The sequence below is a fragment of the Akebia trifoliata genome, unplaced genomic scaffold (assembly GCF_017979445.1).
Source record: "Akebia trifoliata isolate Shusen 1 unplaced genomic scaffold, ASM1797944v1 Contig00608_ERROPOS3031104, whole genome shotgun sequence".
In the NCBI taxonomy this organism is placed as follows: Eukaryota; Viridiplantae; Streptophyta; class Magnoliopsida; order Ranunculales; family Lardizabalaceae; genus Akebia; species Akebia trifoliata.
This window is the reverse complement of record NW_028237131.1, coordinates 184,330-212,015: the sequence shown is the minus strand read 5'-3', so window position 1 is coordinate 212,015 and position 27,686 is coordinate 184,330. Positions and strand designations below refer to the sequence as shown.

At 35.7% G+C, this 27,686-nt stretch overlaps 2 protein-coding genes, 2 long non-coding RNA genes and 1 pseudogene across 12 annotated transcripts; all 5 read right to left on the bottom strand.

The window, feature by feature from the left end:
* Positions 1-278: 278 nt before the first annotated feature.
* On the bottom strand, positions 279-10,044 carry LOC147381234 (disease resistance RPP13-like protein 4). 2 transcript variants are annotated; one of them, XM_086430632.1, is made up of 2 exons: positions 9,881-10,044; positions 279-4,401 (listed from the first exon to the last, which is right to left on the bottom strand). In XM_086430632.1, the coding sequence occupies exon 2, from the start codon at positions 2,160-2,162 to the stop codon at positions 489-491; it is 1,674 nt and encodes a 557-aa protein (XP_086286758.1). In that variant the 5' UTR covers positions 2,163-4,401; positions 9,881-10,044; the 3' UTR covers positions 279-488. The 2 variants fall into 2 exon arrangements, with proteins under 2 accessions (XP_086286758.1, XP_086286759.1); XM_086430633.1 differs by having other exon boundaries at positions 279-3,102.
* Positions 10,045-12,096: 2,052 nt separating this feature from the next.
* On the bottom strand, positions 12,097-14,431 carry LOC147381233 (uncharacterized). The gene is made up of 3 exons (XR_015174688.1): positions 13,709-14,431; positions 13,459-13,617; positions 12,097-12,470 (listed from the first exon to the last, which is right to left on the bottom strand). It is a non-coding gene; the product is annotated as an uncharacterized LOC147381233 (long non-coding RNA).
* A 139-nt stretch (positions 14,432-14,570) lies between these two features.
* LOC147381232 (uncharacterized) lies at positions 14,571-18,466 on the bottom strand. The gene is made up of 3 exons (XR_015174680.1): positions 18,371-18,466; positions 17,210-17,295; positions 14,571-15,669 (listed from the first exon to the last, which is right to left on the bottom strand). It is a non-coding gene; the product is annotated as an uncharacterized LOC147381232 (long non-coding RNA).
* A 99-nt stretch (positions 18,467-18,565) lies between these two features.
* Positions 18,566-27,523, bottom strand: LOC147381230 (glyceraldehyde-3-phosphate dehydrogenase, cytosolic-like). Of its 8 annotated transcripts, none has more exons than XR_015174674.1 (13): positions 26,818-27,523; positions 25,745-25,885; positions 25,369-25,665; positions 25,128-25,192; positions 24,849-25,036; positions 23,691-23,858; positions 23,076-23,285; positions 21,782-21,850; positions 21,313-21,444; positions 19,724-19,866; positions 19,461-19,544; positions 18,728-18,835; positions 18,566-18,596 (listed from the first exon to the last, which is right to left on the bottom strand). XR_015174674.1 is itself a non-coding variant. In XM_086430642.1 (11 exons), the coding sequence occupies exons 7-11, from the start codon at positions 21,806-21,808 to the stop codon at positions 18,829-18,831; spliced, it is 393 nt and encodes a 130-aa protein (XP_086286768.1). In that variant the 5' UTR covers positions 21,809-21,850; positions 23,076-23,285; positions 23,691-25,036; positions 25,128-25,192; positions 25,369-25,665; positions 25,745-25,885; positions 26,818-27,523; the 3' UTR covers positions 18,614-18,828. The 8 variants fall into 8 exon arrangements, 1 of the variants encoding a protein (XP_086286768.1); XR_015174677.1 differs by having other exon boundaries at positions 23,691-25,036; positions 25,369-25,415; positions 25,519-25,665; XR_015174675.1 differs by having other exon boundaries at positions 23,691-25,036; positions 25,369-25,415; positions 25,519-25,578.
* Positions 25,531-25,900, bottom strand: LOC147381231 (BAG family molecular chaperone regulator 1 pseudogene; annotated as a pseudogene).
* Positions 27,524-27,686: the final 163 nt, after the last annotated feature.

Sequence of the window (27,686 nt, the reverse complement as noted above, 5' to 3'; positions counted from 1 at the left end):
AAATTCAAAGCTGAAAATTAACTTTAATTTTTTTTTTTATTTAAGTTCATAGAATTTTTTCCTTTACAATCCTATGCCATAGTATCATGTATTTGGATACCATAAGGTGAGCTCAACGAAAATTAGTAAGATTTGCAATGATACTAATTTAGTAAGACTAATCTGATTCTAAAATAAAATGGAATTTAAAGCTCTACAAGTAACTTTCTAAATTACTTTTTATCATAATTAACAACCGTTCTTTCTCTCTCAACTAAAACCAAGGAGAGAGAGAGAGGAACAATAACACAATCACATGTAAATAAGATTGAAAAAAGATGGACATGGGGATAATACATTACAAGATTCACATTACAACAAGCAAACAAAGAAAAAAAAACTAACACACAACAATAAACAGTAAGAGAGCAGGGCAAATCTGACCGTGAGTTCGTAACAATTATTACAGAGAATGGCATTGCCCAGTCGTCCTGCTTCACTTGTGCCAATTAGAGCTCTCTAATTTCTGTCTTCATTGCTCCTTTCGTCCAAGTGCTATCATCATAGCTCCAAGGAGGTAACGTGAGTTTGTAACAATTATTAACAGAGAGCTGTCTTAAGAATGGCATTGCCCTTTTCATCCTAAGCCAATCTACCTCCAAGTTTGGTAGATAACGCAGGATTAAGTTCTCTAATTCCCAAACCGAGTTTTCATTCCCAAAGAAGTTTGTACTCATCCCAGTAATGTTTCCTAAGTCGATGTTAAGTCGTTGTAAATTTGGAAGAGTAGTTGGATTGATCCATACTGGTGTTGTTTCTCCTGGATACTCTATGAATCGTAGTTCCTGAAGCTTCTGAAGAGGAGGAATCTCATAATCAACTTTCCCTATGATTTTCTCACTTATCCCATCTTTGAATTCTACCATTAAAAACTCCAGTTGTTTGAGCTCAGATAAGACTTTAAACTCCTCTTCTTTTAAATGATCTTCTGAATCTATGATAATCTGGAGTTCTTTGAGTAGTGTCAACGTGTTCAAGTCAGAAAGGTGACACCCATCTTCAACATTGGAATTTGCAAGCCTAAACCTCCAAAGTTCTTCAAGGTTTGCTAGATTTCCAACCTCTCTGGGTAGATACTCTATTTGTTCACATTGAACTAAAGACAATGAGGTTAGTTTCTCCAAACTCGTCACCTGTTGAGGAAGTCTTTTTAAATAATAACAACCAACTAGAGCCAGAACTTGAAGGTTTTGAAGATTTTCTATGGAATCAGGGAGTTCCTCCAAACAAGAGCATATTATTATGAGGAAAGTAAGATGTGACAATGATCCTATCCCACTCCACCAATTCATCTTGGAAAGGACATTTTCTGAAGTTTTAAAATGAGTGAAATCGATGCGTAAAACCCTCAACCATTTTAGTTGGGGTAATTTGGGTCCAACATTTAAGGCAAACTCCTCTTCGTCTAAATCCAACCCGATCATTGTCCGCAACAATTGGGAGTTAATTTGATCCATCTTTGAATTCTCAACGCGCAGTCGACTTGATCTATCTGTACAAGCTAGCATGCCCCCATCATCAAATCCCAAAAAATTTTCTTCCTTGGCAATCTTTATAATCATGTCGCGTACTAGATCATGGACTCTACATTTTGAAAAACTTTTCTCAAACATGTCTTTCTCTACACCTAAGATTAGACTACGACCAATTAATTCATCAAGGTATTCTAATCCAATTTCCTCTGCAGTCCTTCCATCCCTTCGACGAACAAATCCCTCACCAATCCACAACAAAACTAGTTCTAAAGGAACTATCATATAATCTTTTGGGAATGCTGCAAAATACAACATACAAGGCTTCAAATGTTTAGGAAGTTCTTCGTAACTTAACTGCAGTGGAGAGAAAATCAGGTCATCTTGGACTGCCAACTTTTGCTTTAGATGCATAGATATTCGCTTCCACTCATGTACATAATCTCCTTTCTCTAACATCACCCCTCCCATGACCTTGATTGCCAATGGGAGCCCTTTACATTTAGCAACTATCTCCCTGCCAATGTGCTCTATTTTTTTATTTGGACACTGACCTCCGTTGTTCGCAAATACTATTTTGGCGAATAATGACCAATCATCTCCATTGGAAAGAATTTTTGGCCGATGTATGTGGTTCTCAATGGCTCCCATTGATCGTGCCACCACCTCATTCCTTGTCGTAACAATAACACAACCACCCTTGTTTGTATGAGACAAAGTGGACTTCAAACTCTCCCACAATGACCCTTCATCTATTTTCCAGACGTCATCCAAGATAATCAAATACCTCTTCCCATCCAACTGGTTACATAATTCTTCCAATAGACCACTAACATCAATATCAGATAACTTCTTGTCCACATCAATTTTCGCAAAAGATTTTTTATTAATTTATCATATGTAAAGGTCTGGGAAACTGTCGCAAGTAAGACACGTTCGAAGGAATCCTTCACCTGATGATCATTCATTATCTTTTGAGCAAGAGTTGTTTTCCCTATTCCGCCCATCCCCACAATCCCAATGACCCTCAAGGGTCCACGTGCATCCATGACCCACTGTTTAATTTTCCTCACATCATCTTCTAGGCCTACTATTTCAGCCTCATTCACTAGGATTGGATATCTTGTCGGTTGACTAATACCAGCATCACTCGGAAGACTGACAATTGAAGGCAGGTATGTTTTCATCCTCTCTCTAAGATCTCCTATTTCTTGATTTATTTCACTCAATCTCTTTCCCATTTGATAACGATGTTTCAATAATGAAAGAGAAAAGCAACACATGAACTTGTATTCTCGTCTTCTTCTTTGTTGTCGTCTTAGAAACAACTCACAATCTCCTATAATATCCTCTGCTTCATATAGTAATTTTGTTAGATCCCTTGCAACAGTCTTTAGAGGTCCCTTTCGATCATTTATCCTCACGCTATTTGCAACTTCGAGGAAGCTTTGCATGTGAGGAAGCTCCTTTTGCAATTTCCTGAACTGTATGTGGAATTCAAGCACTTGACAACCTTCGTTTAAGAGACCTTCAAGCAATTTTTCTATTAGAGCACTAACAACGGCTTCCACCATTTTCAAGTAAAATTTTTCTGTGGAATACAACAATACAAGTGTAAAGTTTAACACAACAGTATGCATAAGCACAAGAGTGCATAAAGGAAAAGGTTTTATAAATGAAGATGTTAGACCTTTGATTTAAGAGTAGCCCACTTGCCTTATTGGTAATTTTATGATTTTAGATTCTAATTAAGGATAAGACAATATATTAGGAATCACGATTAGAAGCTGTTGAACTCATTGTATGTATGTATGTATGCTTCTTATCTTTTCTCAATTTCTCTCTCATCATGGATGATCTACAATATATTTTAGAGACTAATAGGGCAGCAGATTTCTTGGCTCGATTACTAGCCAGGGATAAAAAAAAAAAAAATTGTAATTGAGAATGAAGATGTCTTGCCTTAAGAGTTCATGAGAATCATTCTAGCCGATGTAACATGTAATTATATCCATGGATGATTAATAAAAAGGGAGGGTTCCCTAAAAAACCCAGCTTAGTGATATATATATTAGAGAGATTTGCCAAGCAGACCTATCTGTTGCAATTTTATTACAAAAACTCCCTTACTTTATAAAGTTTGTTACTCAGCAGGCAACAAACATTTACTTTGTGAATCATGATAGCATGACAAACTTAGTAAGATTTCAAATCCTACTAAAGGTCTTTGGGCCCACATAGATTATTAAATTGGCAATCCAACACACATACTTCTAGATTTCATGAAAAAGTAATATCAAAAGAAAAAAATTCAAAAAAAAAAAATCCTTTTTGAACTTGATCAAAGGTGTTGAAAATAGATGGCAACCAAACTCCCAAATTTAAATCTAAAATTATTAGTAAGTTACCATGTATATCTTACCTCTACAGATCTGTACAGCTTGTATATCTTGTACAGATCTCTACAAGATCATTTTTATTTTTCATTCCTTTTAGCTAAGATCCCCAAGGTACATAATGTAATCTATATAAAGACATCATGTACAACAGCTTTTAAATTAGTAAGAAGTTAAAATCTATTCAAAGATTTATTATGGTATCAGAGCAGCCATGCTCTAGAATTCCTAGACATAGGAAAACAGATTCTTAGCATTCACTGATTAAGTGTCTGCAATTTCTTCATTGATCATTCCATCGATGCTTGTGATTGCCTTCTCAATCACTTTTTGAAGTATCTTCTGTCCATTGCTCTTAAAATGATGACCCTGAGGAATGCTTTTAGCACTTCAAACACAACTGAGGACTGGAATCATCCATTTTACACGCACCAGAGTGACAACCCCGACACTATGATTGTTTCTCAACCATTAACCAGCGAACATTATTCTACCTGGGGTAAAGAAATGGTGATGGCTCTCAGTAGAAATCTGAATTTATTGAGAATTCTTGGATGAATATTACATGAACCCTATTAAGGTATTTATAGAAATTACATCAACCAAGATATAAGAAACTAACCTAATATACATATACTAATTATCTATAATTCCTAATTTAGAATATCCTAATAGATATTACTAAATATTTTATTCTCAATCACCACCTCAACCTTTCTTTTATTATGAGATACATTGACAATAATACAATGTATCTCATGCATCATAATATGATGCATCTCAGCACTAAAAACAAACTTGGATTTATTAATGGCTCCATTACCAAGTCGATTGATCATAATGATCCTAACCTTCTTCAATGAACGTGCTGCAACAATATGATCAATTCTTGGATCCTCAACTCTATCTCTAAGGAACTAGCATCTAGCGTAATCTACGTTGAGACTACATATGAGGTATGGAATGATCTTAAGGAAAGATTCTCCCAAATTAATGCACCTCGTCTTTTTCAATTACAAAGAGACATTATTTTTCTTCACCAAGAAGCATCAGTGACTAGCTACTTTTAAAGGGATATTGGGATGGATTCTATGGTTTAAATCCTCTTCCTAACTGTACTTGTGGAGCATCAAAAGTCTCAGTTGAGTACCAATAGCGTGATAAAATAATGCAGTTTTTAATGGGTTTAAATGAATCCTTTACTGCTGTTTGTGGACAGATTTTACCAATGGATCCATTAACCTCCATTAATAAAGTTCTGTCTCTTATTTTACAAGAAGAGAGGAAACGTCATGTCTTTACCACAGGTTCGCAAATTTCTAAACCAGCAGCTTTGGCAGCCAAGATGACTCACTACCAACAGAATTCTGAACCAGTAGCTTTAGCAGCCAAGATGACTTACAACAAAAGCTCAAGTCGAGACACTCATGATTCTCATAGTTTCCACACAAAAAATGGCAAAGGAGGAAGATATGAGAAACCAACATGCAACCACTGTGGTTGGGTCGGTCATACAATTGATAAATGCTATGCTCTTCATGGTTATCCTCCGGGTCATTGGCTTCACAAAGTAACTCCACAGAGCATAGTGAACTAGGTGGCAACCACAACTACTCATGGAATGAGCCCAGATTCATCTTCCACTGCCCTTCCTTTCACAGCTGAACAATGTCGCCAATTACTAGCCATACTCAATAAGCCATAAGCTTTGGCAAATCAGGCAGGTAGCAACCGTCCAACAACTACCCTATCAGGTATATCTCTAAGCCTCTCCTCATGCCATATATCATGGGTGGATCGTTGATAGTGGTGCCACAGATCACATGATTAGCTCCACATCTTTTCTTACTAGCATTACTTCCATTGGGTCCTCTACTGTTAAACTTCCTAATGGACACTATGCCTCAGTTACACGCATTGGCATAGTTGCACACATTGATTCTTCGTGATGTTCTTTGTGTGCCTTCTTTTAACTTCAACCTCATTTCAGTTAGCAAGCTTGCCCGTGCATCAAACTGCTCACTAATTTTCTCCTCCAATTCTTGTATCATTTAGGACCTTTCCTCGAGGATGACGATTGGAGTGAGTAGAGAGCAGGACAGCCTATACAAATTCTCGGGTCCTATTACTTCTGTAGTTTCAGTTGGTTCTACATCTCGCACTGATCTTTGGCATTTTCATTTAGGCCATTTATCTAATGAGAGCCTAAATTTTTCTATCACATGATATTTCTGGTATATGTATTGCGGACTTTGATCATTGTTATATTTGTCCACTTGCTAAACAAACCTGCTTACCATTTCCATTAAGCTCTATTACTATAACTACTTTTGATTTAATCCATTGTGACATATGAGGTCCTCATCATACAGTATACCTCACGGGGGCACGTTTTTTTCTTACCATTGTTGATGACTTTTACCCGAACAACATGGGTTTATCTAATGACCCACAAATCTGAAACTAAATTTCTTTTGCAATCCTTCATTAAATTGATTGCCAACCAATTTGATAAACGGGTAAAACAGATTCGGACCGACAATGGACTAGAATTCAAAATGACATCTTTTTTTTCATGAATGGGGTATTATCCATCAACATAGTTGTGTTGCAACCCCACAAAAAAATGGAGTGGTGAAGCGCAAACATCGACATCTTCTTAATGTTTCTCAAGCCTTACATTTTCAAGCCAACTTACCTATTAAATTATAGGAAATGTGTTCTAACTGCAGTATATTTAATTAAACGTACTCTCACCACTCTCTTTTCAGGCCAAACCCCTTATGAAAAATTGTTTAATGCCAAACCATCTTACTCTCATTTGCGAGTTTTCGATTGCCTTTGCTATGCCTCCACACATGCTCTTGCATGACCAAATTTGATCCACGTGCAAAACAATGCATTTTCATAGGGTACACATATGGTCAAAAAGGTTACAAAGCATATGATCTACAGACCCAATCCATTTTTGCATCTCATGATGTCATTTTCCATGAGGCTATCTTTTCATTCTAACATCCACATTATCATTCCCCTTCTTCTACCGTTTTTCCTCTTCGTATTGTAGATCCTATCGAGCCTATTTTTAGTACATCTAATTCTAACCCCTCCACATCTTCCAATCCCCTAGGCGATCTAACTAACACCGCTGCACCCACACCATGACGTTCCATCGCACATCAAAACCCCGCACATATCTCACGAACTATCATTGTGGTTTGGCCGAGCAACCTCTCCCAGCTTCATCTCATCCATTAATGACCAAAATATCAGTAAGCACTCCTTACCCTTTATCACATTTTCTTTCTTATTATCGTTTATCTCCTGCTTATCGTGCATTTTCTGTAGCCATCTCATCCATTACAGAACCTAAATCCTTTTGACATGCTGTCACTGATCCTAAATGGTGTGAGGCTATGGCTAATGAGATTGGTGCTCTTGAGGCCAACACTACTTACACCCTCACTCCTCTTCCTCCCAATAAGCAGCCCATTGGTTGTAATGGGTCTACAAGATAAAGTTCAATTTTGATGGTTCCATTGAAAGGTACAAAGCCCACTTGGTTGCTAAAGGATATAGCCAACAAGAGGGTTTAGACTATCACGACACTTTTGCTCATGTTGCCAAACTAACAATTGTACGTGTCCTATTGGCTATTGCTACGATTAAACATTGGCATCTACATCAATTGGATGTCAACGATGCTCTTTTGCAAAGAGACTAAGAGGAGGAAGTTTATATGCAACTTCCTCCTGGTTTTGCTCGAAAGGGGGAGACTCATGTATACAAATTGAACAATTCGTTGTATGGGTTAAAGCAAGCTTCTCACCAATGGTTCACCAAAATTTTAGCTGCTTTGCTTGATGCTGATTTTCTTCAATCCCAAGCTGACTACTCCCTTTTTATTCGATAAGTTCTACATTCACTATTGCGATTGTTTATGTGGATGACATCATTGTCACAGGCAATGATCTTTCCACCATCACTACCTTCAAAACCTTTCTTCATAATTGTTTTAAATTGAAGGATTTTGGCCATCTTAAGTATTTTTTGGGACTAGAAGTGGCTCGTTCCAAGAGTGGTACTTATTTGTCTCAAAGCTAGTATGCACTTGAAATTTTAGAAGACACTGGCTTTCTTACTTCATGGCAGATTACTTGTCCCATGGAACAACAATCTTAACCCCACAGAAAAGGATGGTGAACTTTTGCCAAATCCTTCCAACTACCGTCATCTCATGGGTTGTTTGCTTTACCTTACTATCACATGATCTAACATTGCCTTTTCTGTTCAACTCCTAAGCAGATTCATTGCTCAACCAAGACAACCACACCTAGACACTGCTCATTGTTTGCTTCATTATCTTAAAGAATCTTCAAGTCCAGGCATTCTTTTATTGTCTACCAGCTCTCTTCACTTGCGTGTCTTTTGTGATTCTGATTGGGGAAGTTGGAAAAATTCTCCTCACTCAGTTACTCGTTATTGCATCATGCTTGGAATATCGTCCATTTCTTGGAAGTCCAAGAAACAGAACACGATCTCTAGATCTTCAGCTGAAGCTGAATACCATGCGATGGCTACGTGATTTCGGTATTTCTCACCTCAAACCGATCTCCTTATTTTGTGATAACAACGTTGTATCACACATCGTGGTTAATCCAATCTTCCACAAACATACCAAACACATTGAGATCGATTGTCATGCCATTCATGAGAGCTTCAAAACAACGTCATTCGAACTACTCACATTTCATCTGCACTCCAACCTGCCAACATCTTCACCAAACAAGGGCGGAGCTAGTAAGGAACGGGTGGGTGCAATTGCCCCCACAGAACTTTGACACACCCCTATATTTTCAACTAATTACATGGCCCATTTGTCCCTACTCCCTCACCTCTCTCCCCAATTTCCCCCACACCCTCACCTCCTTCCAATTCCCTCCCCCCTCCCCCCTCCCCCCCTCTCCCCTTCAAATTTTTGTTGATGACATTGCCTCTTGACCGGGCCTTCTCATATACCAATTAAAAATGACCTAAATATCCTTTTCTTCAATTTCTAATAAAAATACCTCTGAATTTCTCCCTAAATCCAATCATCTTCAAGTTGTTCAACTATACAACTAACCATAGTTTGCCCCCACTACAAGAAAATCCTGACTTCGCTCCTATCACCAAACCACTTGGTATTTCCCATTTCCATGAGTTGACTCGCAAGTTGGGTGTTCATAATATTCACCTTCCAACTTGAGGGGGGAGTATTAGGAAGTTACCATGTATAGATGACCTCTACAGATCTGTACAATATATCTTATCTCTACAGATCTGTACAGTTTGTATATCTTGTACAGATCCCCTCAAATCTCTAAAGATCTCTACAAGATCATTTTTATTTTTCATTCCTTTTAGCTAAGAACCCCAAGATAGATTATGTAATCTATATAAATACATCATGTACAACAACTTTTGAATTAATAAAAAGTTTAAATCTATTCAAAAATTTAAAAAAATTCGACGGTAAAAACTAACTTATTATTTCGAATTCTTCTTTTCAGAGTTCTTAGAATTTTATCCTTTATAACCTTGTAGCATCATCACATCGTGTTTTTGGACTTCACAAATTAATGCCGTTAGGATCCACTCCAAGTTAAGTAACAAATTAATGCATTAATTTGAATTTAATGCCGTAGATCCCCACTTCAAGGTTTGCTGGATAACAAACTTGATAAAGTAATGTTTGGTGAATAACAAACTTCGTAAAGTAAGGTTCCTTAGAGTTAGGTCTATATTTTAGCGAAAATAAAGCGATTTTTTTTTAATTAATTAATTAGAAAATCGAGAAACATGGGACGGTAGAGAGAGAAAACAAAGGTTAGCGAAAATAAAGCGACTTTTTTTTTTTTAATTAATTAATTAGAAAATCGAGAAACATGGGACGGTAGAGAGAGAAAACAAAGGTTTCTGAGAGTTCCACACCAGTAGCTGCACCACGATCTCAGCCGTCCGAACTAAATCGTTGCGGATCAATGACGCGTGCATGTGTGAAGTACCGTTCGGTGTACAGTCACAAAATTCTCCAATTAATTTGGCGAGAGAGGATGAGAGAGAGAGAGAGAGAAGAGTTTGGGTTCGCACCTGTTTCGCGGCATTATAAACTATTTTAAAAGGGTTTCTCTCATCTTCTCTCCACTTTTGGAGAGAAAGAAAACTCACATTTTTTTCTCTCCTCTTCTCTCTAATTTTTTTTCTCTTCTCTACCACTTAACAATCCAAATAGAAGAAATGGAGAGAAACTCATTTATTTTATCTTCTCTTCTCTCCATTTCTTTCAGTCTGAATATTGTGTAAAAGATAGAGTGTCTTTCTCTCTACCATTCTCGATTTAGAGTTCATTGGAGCTCCGCAACAAACCTCAAGAATAATCCTTCAATATATGTGCGAGTTAGAGTTTGGAATTTAAGGATGACTCCCATGAGGTACACCATTTTTGAATGCCCAATTTTTTATTTATTTATGATATTTAGAACATCATAGGTTGTTTTTTCCTTTGAGGCAAGGGTATTGATTAGTAGAAGTGAAGACCAGTTCAACATATGTTGAACCCAGGTCGTGGTATCAACACTCCACAAGCCTTACAAACAAAGTTAATATGGCACCTTCCAGCTTGATTAGAGAACTCATCAAATAGAGTTGACAAAATGAGTCAAAAAATTGTTGAAATGCATACATTATAAAAATAACTAAATGATGTTCAAAAATATAATATAATTTACACTATCTAATATTTTGATTAAAAAATAATGCATCCCCAAGAACTAAATAAAAGTAGTCTGTCTTAGCTAGTGAATCATGCACTACGTCATAATGCGCAATAAATGATTGTCTAAGATAGTCATTTTTGAAAATAACCGTCAGAAGAGCAGTCGTTTTAAAAGGAGTCGCGTTTAAATTGCGACTACCGATAAATGTTGGAAAAAACGACAGCTTTGGACCATCGGCGAAAATGACGATTTTGGACCGTCGGCAAAGACGAAGATTTTAGACAGTCACTTTCTGAATTTATAATTTAAAAAAAAAATTATTTTTCTGAATAAAAATATTTATTTCTCTAGATTTATAATTTAAAAAAGGGATATAAGAAAGACGAAATTAGATTTCAGAGTCTCTCTTTTGCAAAGAGGCAGGAGCACTTTTGGTGGTATCATGTAATAAGATCAATGCATTTTATCTCTGTAAAAAATTGACTCATCAAAGTTGATCGAACTAATTGTGTAAGGCTGTGGGAGATTCTATAAGTACCGCCATCCCCCTTTTTATTTGAGCAAACTCAATCAATAGACATTTGGAATTTTCTCTCTATTTCCTCTCATATACATCGTAGTAGGGACTCTTAATATTGTAAAGTGTCCAACAGGGACATGATTTTAAAGTGCCACTAGTCGTGTGGTTTGCGTCGATGTCAAAGAGTTATTGGAATTCCTATTGAAATTTGCAAATATTTTAATGAGACATTGTGATCACTATCATGTGCACTCAAAAATTGTGTCACAGCGGTTTCAACAACAGGTACCAGAGTTTGCTTCAGCATTGACTCAAAAATTGTGTTAGAGCGGATTAGTAATTGGTACCAAAGTGACTTCAACATTGAATGGATCTGTCATGATCAAATGACCTCTATTGGGCCTTGAAATGGTCTTAATACAGGCTTAACTATGGGCTTGATGGTTAGGATTTTATGCAAATCCCTATGATAATTATCTCAAGAATAACTACCAACCGTTGGATTTTGATCCAGTGTTATTTCTTGCGTCCATTAAAATAAGGAAATTAAAAGAAATGTTAAAAACCATCATACAAATGGAAAGAAAATATAACCACTTAAAAGAATTTTGGTAATTTATATCTTCTCTTCTCTCTATTGTCTATTGTGGACAATGGGAGAGATGCAGACACTATGTCATAATGCGCCAAAAACGATTTGCCCCTACAGTCGGAAAAAGAGTCGTTTTAAAAGGAGTGGTTTTTTAAAAACGACTGTCCAAGACAGTCGGAAAAAAACGACAGTTGAAGACAGTCGGAAAAAAAACGACTGTCAATAGGGATATAGCGACGGTAAAATAGGGATATAGAGACGGTCTCCGACCGTCGCTATAGGGTATATTTAAAAAAAAAAAAAAATTTACACCTGCCCCCCTTCACATGTTGCTGAATATTGAAGATACCCCTATGTTTTGACATTGATGACCTAGACCCCCACTACAATATAAAAAGATCCAAATGCCCCTCGTCTTCAACTTTCATAAATCTAACTAAAAATCATTAATGATCTCCCACTCTTGTTTCAAATCAACACCCACATTCAGTTCAAACTAAAAATACAAATAATAATTCTAAAATAGACAGATATACAATCTATTAGAGACAATCTTTCTTACTTCATCTGGACCTTATTTAACTCAAATTAGACTTTCTTCATAAATCAATAACTTGCACCTCTTCTCCACGCTCTTGTTGAGGAGAGTGACCGTTACTTTTGCCCTCAGTATAACACGTGTCCCTCTTTTTCCTATGTTAATAGCACACACCTCAAATATAGATTTCCACACCTTACTCTTGAAGCAACAATGTTAGAAACAAAATCAAATGAGTGAGAAGTTGAGATCATAAAGGAAATAAAACCAGGAAGGACCGAAGTTCTTCTCAAAAGCAAGTTCATTATAAAAAAGAATGAATGATGTATTTCTACATCAAGTCAGTTAGTTTTCTCAAAAGCAAGCATTTGGAACATATATAATTTTTTTTTTCTTTTTTCAAATAAGAGTATAGACATTAGACATATAATGACAAGCATGCACCGTTGTTGAAACATGAGTACCTCCTCTGGCATGATTTCAAACATGCTTCTTTTCTACCGTTGTTAGGTAAAATAAACAAATCTATATTCAGTATAACAAAATTTACACTGAAATAATTTACCTATCATGAAACATTGACCTATTCTCAATTCCCCAGAGAGCAATGAATAAGCAAGTCAGTAATCAACTTTTTATACACTTAATAATACATACATATTGGTGAACAAAGTTTTAACCCCCTTTGTTTAATTGTCTTACAGGAAGGAAATTCAGAAACTATTCTTATGTTTGTCGATCTTATTCGATTCAAGTTTCAAGTTTTCTCAACTCCCTTGTCATCATCACTCGATAAATAAGATAACAATAGCAACATTTTGTCCAATATGGTTTAGAAGTTTCCGAATGGGGCTGATTTTTTGTGAGGTTGATCACGTCCATCAAAAGTGGTTTACAAATTAACAGTAAAAATCGATGGTCCACGATTCCTCAATGACAAAAATAGTTCCAAAAGACTTCATCACGATATGCAAAAAAGTCATAACTCAACATGCCTATTAACCATAGTAACCATAGGCTAAAGCATTATAACATACTGACATTAAGAGAGAGAACTGAAAACTGCAACAATTCAAATGAATGGATGTGCAACTCCTACTAAACCATAAACATACCAAAGTAAGGTTTTTAAATAGTACATACTTGATGTCGCTCTTTCCACTTGAGAAAGAATTTGCTGCGTAAGAGTTCAAAAATGTGATCTCGCATTTCATCATTTCTCACAAGCAACCACTTAAGTTTGACAATGGCATAGAGCTAATACTTGAATTTGGCCCACAAATTAAAGGGTTTCCAATAATTCTGATAAAGACAGAAAAGAGAGTCGTCAATAACCAACCATAACTTCAAAGACATATTATGAGTGCTACAAGATTGAGAGAGCGTGGTTTACTTGAAAGTTCTTGTAGATATTTTTAGAATGGAACCGCAAAGATTGTTATAAGAAGGATCCCTGTCATGCATGGTCCACATCTGTAAATGAGTGACAATGCACACTAAATTGGCAACAATCACATTTCTGTCATTATGCAAATATAAGTTACAAGCCACAAAGTGGGAACTTTCTAAATGCATAGAACCCAGAACACACAGTTGGCTTAATTTAGAAAATATCCTCAACCTTGGCATGGATGAAAGCTTAGAAATATTTTAGAACATAACATTTTCCATGGAGAACTTTTATATAATGAGGATCAGTTTCTAGAAATAAAATCACATAATATGACACTTGGTATCTATTTGGTTAGCAACATATATGGTCTAGGGTACATGATATAAATGCAACTTCTTGTTGTAGAGATGGTACTAAGGTCCACATGACCACATGATCATGACAAGAAAAAATAGAGGCTACTGTGATCAAGAAGCGAATTAATTGTCTGTCACACTTGAAGTGTCCTGATGTGGGTATCCACATTCTATTCATACCACATGTCATGTCTACAGTAGAAGTTCCCATGGTGTCGATGTTTTAGGAACATTGGCTCAATATCTTTAATTAGCAATAAAATGAAGTAAAAAAAATCGTAGTAAGCAATGTTTAAACATACCCCGTGCTAAGTATATCAGGGTCCAATCCATATTCCCGGGCAAAAACAAATGGTGCAATACCTTGTGGAAGAGCAGCGTGAAACACAATTTGGCGACATTTAAAATTCTTCTATTGAAATTTGTCCATGAAAATTACACGTGTGTTTGTGTGTGTGTGTGTGTGTGTGTGTGTGTGTGTGTGCTAGTACCTGTACTATCACTACGTGAAAATATCATAAATTCGACGGTCCAAATCCGTCGAATTATGTGACAATTCGTCAGCCTCGACCGTCGAATTGGGTTGTCGAATTATGGCTTGTCGAAAAAAAATTCGGCGGTTTAAAACCATAGAAATTTCATCAATTCGACGGCTTAAAACCGTCGAATTACACAATTTCGACGGCTAAAAGGCTGTCGAATTACAAAAGTAGGGATATAGCGACGGTCTCTATTGCCTTTAGCTACGGTCATCGACCGTCGCTATAAGTTATTTTTTTATAAAAAAAAAATATTAGAGCTTTAACTGCGGTCACGGCTATCACTATAAGAAAAAAATAATAATAATAATTTTACACCTACCCCCCCTCCCCCTCCCATGTTGCTGAATATTGGAGATACCCCTATATTTTAAAATTAATGACCTTGACCCCAACTAGCAACATGAAAAGACCCAAATGCCCCTCGTCTTCAACTAGAATATGCCAAGAGCACGCCCATTAACCAAACTTCTCCATAGACAGCAACGAAAAACACAATATGCATGTGAAATTTAAACAATTTAAGTGAAAATCAATTTGAAAATAAAAAATGCACCCAAAATACAATCAATCGAACAATCCCACATTCATTCTGAAACCCCAAGAAGAAAAAAGGGAACTCATACAATAAATAAGCTTTGAATAAAACACTGAACAATACCTCAAAAACACATTGATTGTCAACAACACCGATGGGACTCCACTCTGCAAGGTAAGAATCTAAAAACATCCATTGATACTTCCCAGTAAAAGCAGCTTGTCCAATGATTCCAATGACAAAAAGTGAAGCAAAATTAGCCTAATCAAGTGCTACTTTGGTATATATCTAAAACAATCATGATTACAAAGAAATGATTCAGTTTACCTATGTAAATATGAAATTTATGGTTTCATAAACGAAAAGGAAATTTTCCAAAACCAAAGCTAATAAGCCAAAATCACTAAAATATAAAATAAAATACGAAGTCAAGCATACCCTTCTCTGAGCATGTGGACATGCTGAAGCATCTTGTCAATAATCATCTCGACTTGGCCATCACAGTAGGCATCTTCCAAAGTCAACAACCTGGTACACATAGCATCACCCGAGGCTAATAAGCCAAAGTTTCAAAACAAATAACCTAACCCCATATATATATTTGGTGGGTAAGCTGGACTTGAACCCACAGATATTCTTCAGATCATTGGATCACAGTCAACAATTACTTATATACAAACTTCAATTGGTTTAAAAACAAATCAGGACTCATTTTATACAACAAAGACGATTTCTTTTCACAATTAACCAAAACAAGCAGGCAATGATCCAATACAAATAGAGAAAGATTAGTTAGAAACCAATAAATTCCAAAATAACAGACAAAACAACCATTCAGTTAACCCCCATTTTTTGTGAAATTGCAGAAAGAAAAGATTCTACTTGAATTACAATCCAATTGAAATAAAAACAAACAAAACAAAAAGAAAAATTGAAATTTTTTTTTCCTTTAAACCCATGTTAGGCCAAAACATCTTTAAAATAAACCAACCAGAAGAAGCCATGGTAACTAAGAACAAATTACAGAAGCAACAAACAAAAGAAGAGACATGATTTTGCAGAAGAAAACAAAACACCCAAAAAAAGTTAAAAACCAAATATTGGGAGCAACATGAGAGCAAAACAATCCAAAAACAGATGAACAAACAATGAAAAAAAAAATCTGAAACGTAAAGATCACATTAAGCATTAAAGAACATAAATATATAAGAATAAAAATGCAGCTAAAACAGAATTGAGATTTATGAAAATTACCTCATGCCCATCAAAATACACGACAGTGGCTCCTAGGCCATCTAATCACCTCATCACAAAGAATATCAAGTAAAGTCCCTTAGGGTCCAGCTCTATCCATTATTGCTCTAAATGGTTACTAAATTACAGAGTAAAAAATTAAAATTAAAATAAGATGCAAAATTGGGGTTTATGGGCATGATTACTTGTTGGAAGATACCACCACACCCATGACCCTACAGGGTACCAAAAAGAAGATGCAAGGTTCTAACATCTGAAAGAGAACATTTGTTGACCAATTCTACAAAAAGAACATACATTATCATTGTATGGACTGAGCTGGCTAGCAAGAGTCCTTGAAAGGTTGTTATCAGAACAAAGTAACAAAACTCCAAAAAGACCCCATGTCTTAGAATTCACAAAACAAAAACAGAACAAAAAAGCCCATCTCCAAAACAATGTCAACTTGGATACAACACAAACAAAGTCTTTGTGAGTAGTATTAATAGGCATGTCAACAGAACAAAGGTAAGATTTGAACCCGCATAACTGAGCCAACCAAAGATCAATAACCGAAGCCATTTAGACTCGAATGAGTGTTTTAACCTTGCTCCATCTTATTGTCATAAATGAATCCATGCAAGTAGTGTCAGGGAAGGCTTATATGTTTTTGAAGAGTATAAGGGAATAGTGTTAGTTTATTTATGTCTAATGAACCTTCCACCGCCAGTAATTAGTCAAATAAGAAATGAATGATCCTTATGGGAAAAAGTGAAGAATATGCATGGAAAGTTTGTAGTCACAGAGAGAGAGAGAGAGAGAGAGAGAGAGTTACTTGCTAGGAGGTAACCGGGCTCTGCTGCATCTACATTCACAGACAGAACCTTCGTCTTCAACTTGAAACCAGTGCATGTGTTTCACCTGAAAATAAAAGTGAACCATAAATGTCAATGGAAGGACCATTTTGTCACAAATAAACATTAATAAATAGAAGTATAAGATGACACTACTGCAGATCATTTTTTAGTGAATATGGAACGACGAATAGGCCACATAAATATGAGGTTGACAGCTGTCAAATATTCTTTACTCCATGTTAGGGTTCAAATATTTATTGACTTCCAATTTAACCTACTCATCCATCCACATAAATGAACAGGAGAAGATTACGTAGAGAAATACCAATCAAAAAGAAGGGAAAAAAATTACGTACAGAAATTGTAGTAAAATTCACCATACATGCTGTTGAAGTTTGGGTCTTATCAAAATAGATATACCAAAACTTATCAAGAAAAATAAAATTGGGTCCTCTTGAAAAATTGTCAACTGATTTTAAACCTCCAAGAGCACCAAGAAGGGGGAAAAAGCAAATCTCAGTGAGAACAAAATCACAACTACCCAAGTATCCATTACTTCTTTGCTCTAAGAAATATCGAATTCTGTCATCGGATCCAAATTGCAAGATTTTGAAAGAATCCAATCGAATACTCCAAACTCAGCTAAGTTACTCGAAAGTTTTAATTATATACTTTAAATTTTCCAACAGAAATATCAATTTTCTCAACCTTAGTTCTTACTACTTAGTTCTTGGTTCAACATAAGTTTTCTGTCAATATCAATAAAATAAGATAAGGCTTTGTGTCAATATCAACCCCACTTGTCAATATCATTGTGTTTATCAACAAATTTAATGGGTATTACAGCTGTGAAACTAGTTTCAAGTGATGAGATGACCCAAGTTATTATCATCACAATATATGTTCACATTCATTTACACCCCATCGGCTCCCAGCAGTGGCCATTGAAGTCACATGAAATCCTTTCCTCCACTTCTTGTTTATCCACTTAAATGGGAAAGAGTCACTGACTTTGTACAATTGTTGAGTGTATTGAGTGCATGCAGAAATTTAGCCTTTTAAGGATTGAAAGTAAACACCAACAATGTAGTTGAAATACAAATAAGTTGTGTGCTGTGTATGAGTAGATCTAATCATACCATAGATCTTGAACCATTTGTAACTCCTGGAGGTGGTTCTGAAGGCTCGTGTCTCTCCAATTGAGCTGCATTCTTCACAAAATGGTGCTCCAAAAGCTAGGCAGCTGAAGGACGATGAAGTGGATTCCGTTGCAAACACTGCCTAACAAAATCCTTGCCATCATCGGAGAGATGATCAGGAATTGCCGGAAGCCTTACTATTACCAATTTTAAACATCGCAGCAACCTTTTGACCAGATTGGGCCAAACATCAAATGTAAATGTTAGGGGACCAGGCGGTAAGGGTTACGGTTATATAAGAAACAATTAAACTTGAGTCAAATTTCAAAAGCCGAATCTTAATATCAAATCACTGACCCCTTCATATTGGCTCCAATGAGGTTTTGTTGTGGCCATCTCCAAAACAGTACATCCCAGACTCCAGATATCAACAGCAATATTGCAACCACTGGAATTTTTTATAACCTGAATGAACAATGCAAGTTAGAAATGAAACAGAAAAGAGTATTCAGGAAACTCAAAATCATTAGTCAATTCAAATCATTAGACTGTACAACAAGGTTTTGTTGTGTATTTTATTTTAAAATTACCCATTCAAGAAACAAGGTTTTAATAACAAACATGAGGAAACAAGGTTTTGAAGTTTTTCGTCAAAAGACCAGCTACTTGTGCGCTTAAGAGGAGCTGTAAAAAATCCAAAACCATGAGATGCAGTTAGAGCAAGAACTTTGTTTAGTAAGAGTTGCTCATGTATAACTCATATACAATCCATTTAGAAGTTATTCACTGAAAAAATAATGATGTTCAAATGGGTAACACCAAAAAGCTTCCTAGGGACATGGAAACTTATTAGCAAAACATCAAGAAGAACCAAATGTTACTGATCTTGAATATCAATGTAAGGGCCAAAAGGTGATGCATCAAATCCAGTGAATGAAGTGAACCATTGAACAATAGAATGCAAGAATAACCCATCACTTGGGTCCAGGTTGCCCAACAATACAAAAGCCCACAAACACAAGTTGACAAGTAGGCTATCAACAAAGTCCAAACAGAAAATTCAATTATTGAAAAAAAGGCTTGTCCTTACCTACTGTCACCCACAAAGTCAGTGGAAACCACGTCATCTTCAGTGTAACCCAAGATTCCCTTTAGCTTGCCCTCAGATTCTTCCCTGAGACCTCAAAAAAGAAATTATATTAAAATATAAAATAAAAATACTAATTTAACACAAAGATCTAGTATTTACCAAGCTTCTATCTTTGTTAATAGTACTTGGGCATCTACTTATAGTAATTCACTTTTAACTATTTCAACAAGGAATTTAGGAAGTAAATAATTTTCAATCCCTACTTGATAGCAGCTTTGACCTCGTCATAAGTGGCCGCCTTCTCCAGCCTCACATTAAGATCCACCACAGAGACATCCACCGTGGGTACTCGGAAAGACATCTTGGTCAGTTTCCCATTCAGTGCAGGGAGTACTTTCCTGACAGCCTACACATGCACAAAGTTCATAAGAACATAAGCCAAGTTCTCACAAAGCAGAGAGTCATTGTGTAATACCACAATCATGTACATCATGTATTTCAAGAAATGTGTCATTGTGTCCTGTAAAAATGTATCTATGCTACCAGTGCAATTAGGAAAATGCTGCATCAACACATTCATAGCAATATTGTCCACCATACATCTCCCTTGAGAGATTGTTCATCTTAAAGCTCCAAAGCTAACTACTTGGTTCATAGATGCATTAACAAAATCCTTTATCCTACTTAAGTTGCTACAATTAAACTTGTCAACTAACCCATAATAGGGTTCTAGATTCTCTAGTTAAAGTCTCAAACCACAATGTTGATCATTTAAATCTTTGGCCGACTAGAATAGTTGGAGCCGCAACCTACCAAGTCTAGTCAAGAGACATGTGATGAGTAAATTGATGCATTTTTAGGTGTTTTAAAATGGTCTTATAATCTTAAAACTAGAGCGTTGGGTATCGATTAATTGCCAAAAAAGTAGTACTTATAATCTTATCTCTAATACTCAATTACTCTCTCTCTCTCTCTCTATTATGATTTTAATTACTACTAAGCTTTACCCTTTTATTTATTTATTTTTTGAATAACTATAAGTGTCATGGGAAAAGGTCACATGCCTTGGAGATCAAAGGAATAGATTATTTTTACCACATGAACGATATATTTCAGAATGAGTTTGGAGTCTGCAAGGCGAGATTTTGCTCTCAAAGACAACCAATACACCTCAAGAGGAAGGTGCCCTCCCATAGATTGCCTTAAAAGCAAGTATTGACATGATGTCAAAGTCATATGGAGGCCGTAATGCTAATCAAATAACCAATAATCTTTGACAAATGTTTGTTCTAGTCTTCTAGAATGTCAATGAGGTGAGCTAACTAAAATGCTTATATGGGTTAAATTGTTCTGACTTTTGGATGATGTTGTTAAGTTCTGCATCCCAATTTCTGTTTCCATAATTGAGTGTTGTATGTGAAGTATCTATAAGAATTTCTAAATGTAGTTTTATCTCTTCTTCTTTTTTTATAATTAAAGCATTGATGCCTACACAAGGAATAACAAGGAGAAACCTTCCACTAGATCTGTGAGAAAGTTTTTTTTTTTTTTTTTTTTTTTTCTTAAAAAGAAAAATTATACTTGTAATTTGCAAGTCACTAAAGTAGTAAAAATATATATTCGAAATTTATAAGGCATTAAAGCAGTTTTACAATTTATGATACAAATTAACATACAACACTCAATTATGGAAAGACTTTAACAATTTCTTTTACAGTAATGCTGCTAGTAGAGTACCTTTGAGGCTAGCCAACGATACCTTAAAATATAAATACAAAGAGAATATACTCCACAAAAAAGAAAAGCCTTAGAATGAAGGGGCAGGAATAAGGTAATTAATAGCCACACAAACCTCATAAGTTACTGTTCCACCAGACGTTGCTGCTTGACGGAGTGTTACATTGGATATAGCGCCATTTGCCGAAAGAATGCAAATAACCCATGGACCATGATGAGAAAATGACATTATTATTGAGGATACATGCTGAAATGTAAGCACCCAAAAATAAAAAATAAGTTAGTGACTTAATCAAAATCAACCCAAATTTTTTTTGCAGGGGAAAGCTACAGCATACATAACTATAAAAAACAAGTTGGCATGATAAATGCAAACCAAATTGCAGTAGAAAGCATCAACAAAATGACAAATACAAGGAGCTAGGGAAAGCAGCATCACCAAATCGATTTTATTATAGTTTTCGGCTCCAATTGGATTGTTCACATAATTATCAAAAATTAAGAAATTAAAAAAAATGCAGCATTTTGATCATCATGAGATCACTACAATCTTAATGAGAGAGAGAGAGAGAGAGAGGATAAACCTTGGAATAGGAACCAAGGTCGTACATCTTGCCCAATTAGAAGTCACAGATGTTTTGTACAAGGTAAATCTGAAAACAAGTTAAAAAATACCAAGTCATGCACATTCTACATCAAAGGCAAGGAAACTATAGAGCGCAAAAAGAATGTCAAAGCTAATAAAAAGTGAGAAATAAATCATATCATGTAGCAATAGAGGTTATTTTTTTATGGTGAAGTGCAGTCATGTATCTTGAGACTTACAAATCTATGGTTCCCGAAACTCAGACTTAGAGCCTGTTGTGTGTTTTGTGTACAAAGAGCTTATAGCTGGAACAGATGGTCTAGGATAAATAAATAAATAAAAGAAGAAAGAATACCAATGAGGGAAAATGTGTTTATTTGGTAAAGACCAAACAGATGGTCTAGGATTTGCTTAGTGGCAAATATGAAGCATAACAAGTCATTGAACTTCAATTGGCACCAAAATTGTTTTAAATATCTGAAGCATGGACACAAAACTCATCTCCACAAATGATGAGTTTGAACCATGATCTTAACAAACCCCATATAACTTTATTAATAAAAAATAAATAATTCAACTTCAAAAAGGCTTACTATTACAATTTAAACAAGCTTTGATAAGCATGCTTCTAATTGTTTTGGTTGAATTTAAGGGCCATGAGCTCCTACCATATTATCCATTGGTTACTACCCTTGATAGCGCAATCTATATCGTGATGTAGACCATCAGAACATAGAAAAGATTTCCTTATCAAATATGTGGACATTTTTTCAACTATTTATCCTAAATTTTTATTGTTTTAAACATCTTAATTCTTCTTAGTGTTGAATTAGACTGCACTCCAAAGTTTTTGGTTGCCAAACCCTTAAATTGTTGTCTACTAAAAGCAGCCCTTTATGTTTTTATCCAAATTCTGGAAATGTTCATACTTCATTGTTCCTTCTTATGTAGACTTAGACAAATTAAATTAACAGTAACATACTAAGTTTAAAAATTCATACTTCATCACAAATCTAATTGAGTTCAATGTCAAAGCTTAGTCATCTAAAAACCTGTAGGTTCTATAATGGATTTGTTTTCAACAAAAAGAGACATTACTTAGCCAAATTCTATGAATTTTCATGATTCATGCATGAACCTTTCAAGCAAGCATGGTAAGAAACAACACATGAACAGAGGAACAAACATGAACAGAGGAACAAATGAATAGCATGATCATTAAAGTTCAATTTAGCATTCTAGAGTGATTTTTTAGGAGTTTTTTTTAGGGCTTTTCAGAGAAATAGACTTACAGATGAGATTTGGAGTGATTTGATCGGTGGCACTGATAAGTGAGCATCAGTTCTTAGGGTTTTCGACTTGAACTCTGATTTCTTCTTCGATTTGAGCTTTGAGAGATTACAAATCCATTGTCGAATGAGTTATCGATCCGAAATGTGCGATTGAGAGATCGTTCGGTGTTGAAATGGGAGATCGAGAGATCGTGATTGAAATCGCAAATCCTGATTGTGAAAGTGATCGAATCAAATCAAGAGGGATATTTTATTTCGATTGAAATGGAAGAAACTTCTTCAAACTCAAAAATCGATAAAAATGGCTGAGAAGAAAACTTCTTCGATTGAATGTGAGGTTTCGTTTCTTCCCAAAGGCGACATAAACAAAAAGCTTCTTCGATGAGAGATTTTGATCTGCTGGTTTCATCTTCACTGAGATGGCTGAGAAGGCTAAGAATGAAAATGGTGAAGAAGGTCGACTGGTTTGTCTGTTTAATTTTTTTTTTTAATAAAAATTTCGGTGATTCGTTGGGCTTGGGCTGTCGAATTTTTTTCTTAAGTATATTGGGCCGGCCCAAATAAACGTGAGACTTGGGCTGCCGAGTTTAATGCTGTAAAAATAACGAATTTTACCTTTTTTGAGGTAGTGTATGGCCGTGTGTAGTCGAACTCCTCTTAATCCAACGGCTACAGATGCTGCGGTCATTATTGTAGGTCCACTAATGAATCGAATACACATCCCCAATGTCGCCATTTTTGCACCACATGTTATGATCTTGGGCTGAAGTGCCATGAACAAGCCTGTGATTTTCCCCACCACATCATAATTATTAGAAAACCCCTATTGAGCCAATTCAAGCCAACTCTAACACAAAATGCAGCACCCCTGCTTAAGCTAATAACGACCGTTTAACGACTGTCAAGAACTGTTGCCATTAACAACGGCATTTAACAGTCGTTTTTAGCTCAAATACACAGTCCCTAATACTCCAATGTGACGTAGTGTCTAACAGATCCAAAAATTTATTACTTGGAAATGCGTAGTCCTGAGGATAGAGCTTGTGAGTAGAGCTGGAACAACAGGACAAGGATAATTCTTGTGTTCTAATCCCAATCCTTTAAATGGTTTCTTTCTCCTCTACACATTCAAATGAACAAATCCTCATGGTTCAGACTCTAGCCCAAATAGACCCCTTTATATCAGCTTCATGGTGGACAGAAATGAGAGCCATAAAGATGAGATTACTTTGTTACCAAATGATAGCTAGCAAATGAGTATCAAAAAAGAAAATAAGAAATAGATGAGAAAGGAAGAAGGGTACGGTTTTAGAAAGAAAACCAAGAAATTTGTCAAGGTTTTTGAGAGAAACCTCTAAGCTACCCAAGGTTTAGAAAGAAACCCTCAACTTAATTTTTTTTTGGTAAAGTATGGACTAAAAATTCTGTCTTGATGGGCCAAAATTGAAGATTTCAATGGACTTGAAGTGGTGTCACATGTTCTAGGACATTTTTGGGTGGAAAATGGCTCTCCAACCAATTTTTAAAACTTTTGCTAAGAGTATTCTTGAAATCCTTCCTACACCATAAAACTTGGAAGATAGGTGATCCTAATAGTAGGAAACTTTATATACCTTGCTTAATATAATTTCTATAAATATTTATATCAGGAAACCTTGAATTAATGTTCAAACCCACATTGCAAAACAACTTTGAGGGTGTGCATTCAAGAATTATATTTGTAGAATGTACAATATCAGGGAATGTATTTGTATAGAAGGCGAAAAGTTTTACCTTGTATGCAGGGTTGTCCAACTTACTCAATAGCTTCATTCCCAAAGCCTTTTCATAGAACTTAAGCTAAAAAATGTAGCCATTAGGATCCTTCACAAAAGCAATGACTGATGACCCACCTTTAACTAGACCAGGTTCACGAGTGATATTTCCCCCTTAGCCCGAATGTCTTCAACCATTTTATAGACCTGCACAGCCATGAAGTTAAAGAGTCCTTAAGTTCTACAATACACAACCATAATCATGTTTCTAAAACTTAAATTATAGAACAACACACACATCTTGAGTAGCAATTGCAAAATGTCTGAAGCCTGTTCAGATGTCATTGCTATCCACTCCATAGTCTGTGAATCAACACAAAAAGTGAGCACATCAAAAACCATATTTTAACAAGATAGATAAACATTATTCAGGCCTAGACATTAAGATAATCCAAGCCTAGACATTAAGATATATGTTATTACTTGATACTGGAATCAGTATTACTTTCAAAAGTATGTATTTGATGCAGCCTTGTTACCTTTCCCAGACTAGCATGACCTATTGTCATATTTCCCGACTATAAAGCTTGCAAAGTCGCCAACCAACAAGGAAAATTGCTTGAACGTTACCCAACATGCGAACAAGTTTCACTTGGTTAATTTGAAATGATGACAAATCAATCACTAACCTCAATCCACCTCTACACTTTCACTTCTCCTTCAGCCTCAATGCTATCCTGTTTCAGCAACTGCAACATGAGCAACTCTGTCAATGTAATGAAATCATTCTCTGTAACCTTGTATCCATTGTGCACAGCCAACTCCAAGCCAGAGACCTAGGACCAAAAAATAAAAAACCCCACAAGTCTAAACAGAACAACGCCAAATGTAAATGTTTGGGATATTTGGGTCTACCTTCACCGCAAGTTTATCAACCTCAGTTTTAACTTTTGTGACAGCTTCACAGGCTTTCGATATGCCATGATCCTTCTTCATATCGTCAAGTTTCCTCTCCTTGCTTGCTGGATCCTCAAAGAGTACCAGCTTTGACATGTCCTTCACACCCACCATAAGCAAGCATTCTTCAGTAAGCAGAACATTGTTTGACTATTGTCCTATCAGTAATTTCCAAGTTATGTACAAATCAATATATAACATATCTATCGGTAAAAAACAAATGTGAAAATGTAATGGCAAGTAGGAAATCACCAGTATGCCTCATGGCTATAGGAAAGTGGACAAGGTATAAATCTAGTTAGTCATTAGAGCCTAATGAGGATTTGATTCTTAAGTGTAGCTTTGGATCATGGGTTATTAGATGATTTTCTTATGAGTAAAATGTGTTATAGTTATCTTTTGGTCCAATAAAATTAGGTATACTGGCTTGATGCACCAATGTTATTCAATATAAGGGACTAGCATCCATTGATAAAGGAAGAAATCTGTAAATAGCAAGTGTTTAGCAATGTATTCTGTTTTGGTTGCTTGAAAATCACTATTATAGTTGTTAAATTAAAAATAGCTTAATTACAGATGATGGAGTTGATTTGATGCAAGTAGGTTGGGACCACCTTAGACTGTTTATTGGGTTCAACAGAAAAAACTAACTAATAATTTATCGATAAGGATAGTTTTTTTTTTTTTTTTTTTTTTTTTTTTTTCAGATTTATCTTCCATTTCATCCCAAATCACTTAAATATGATTCAAAGTTAAAACAAAACTACAGGTGTGACCAATTCAGGAAAAAAAAAAGTTATTAAATGAATATGCACTAGTTGTAATGGATTTGATTCTCTTAGGAATTTTTACAAACAATTGGTGCACATTAATCTGAAGGAAAGACAATATGAAGAAAAACCTTCAAAATCAGACAAGGATAATCTAAAATGTTGAATGCAAACTTTAAAGTATTTGAAACTCTAAATTAATTAAGAAAAATCTTAGATTCAATAAAAAACTTTAACATATCTGAAGATTCGATCACAAACCAAGCAAAGGGAGGGAGATCGAACAAAGTCCTAAAACTTTCTATCAAACGCCGATCAATTACGCCTTAAAACTTGCAAATCAAAATCTAATTGCGTCTTTAAAATCACAGATTCTGTGAGTGAGAGATCGAGCGAAGATCTTTCGATCAATTTCTTTCCAAAAATAAATCCGATCGATTTACTTTCCAAAATGAAAAAAACTGATCGATTTTGAGTGAGAGAGAGAGAAACACTTGATCAAGACTTAGAGATCCGAGAGAGAGAAACTCGAGAAGAGAAATCCGAGAGAGAGATTCGAGAAGAGAGATCTGAGAAGAGAGATTCGAGAAGAGCGAAGGATTTGAGAGAGAGCGAAAGAGAAGAGATGTCGAGTGAGAGTGAGTGAGAGGAGAGACAGAGACGAGCAGAGAGTGAGAGTGAGAGAAGAGAGAAGAGAGTTCGACAATGGCGGAAGTCGAGTTCTGTCTGAGAAAATTTATTAGAATGGCTATTGGCACCCCAACTTTTACTTATTACACTTAAATGATTGAAACGACATTTAAACGACAGCGAAAACTGTCGCAAATAACGACAGCCTCTAGCAGTCGTTTTTAGCGCATTTCTAGAGTTGCTTTAAGCACAATATGACGTAGTGAGAGAGGAAAGATGAGAAGAAAAAAAGCTTTGATGAGTTTTGAGTTTTGCAGAAAGCGTGTGAGTTCTGCGATGTAATTTGAGTGGTGTTTAGCAGAGGATGTAATTAAATCAAACTTTGCAAAAGATGCTGTTTTAAACGATCTTCACCGTTAAATCTATACATATCTAACAGTTGTATTGTGTTTGATCAAAGATGACGGCCATTTTGACCTTGCTTCTCTTTCACGTTGTCT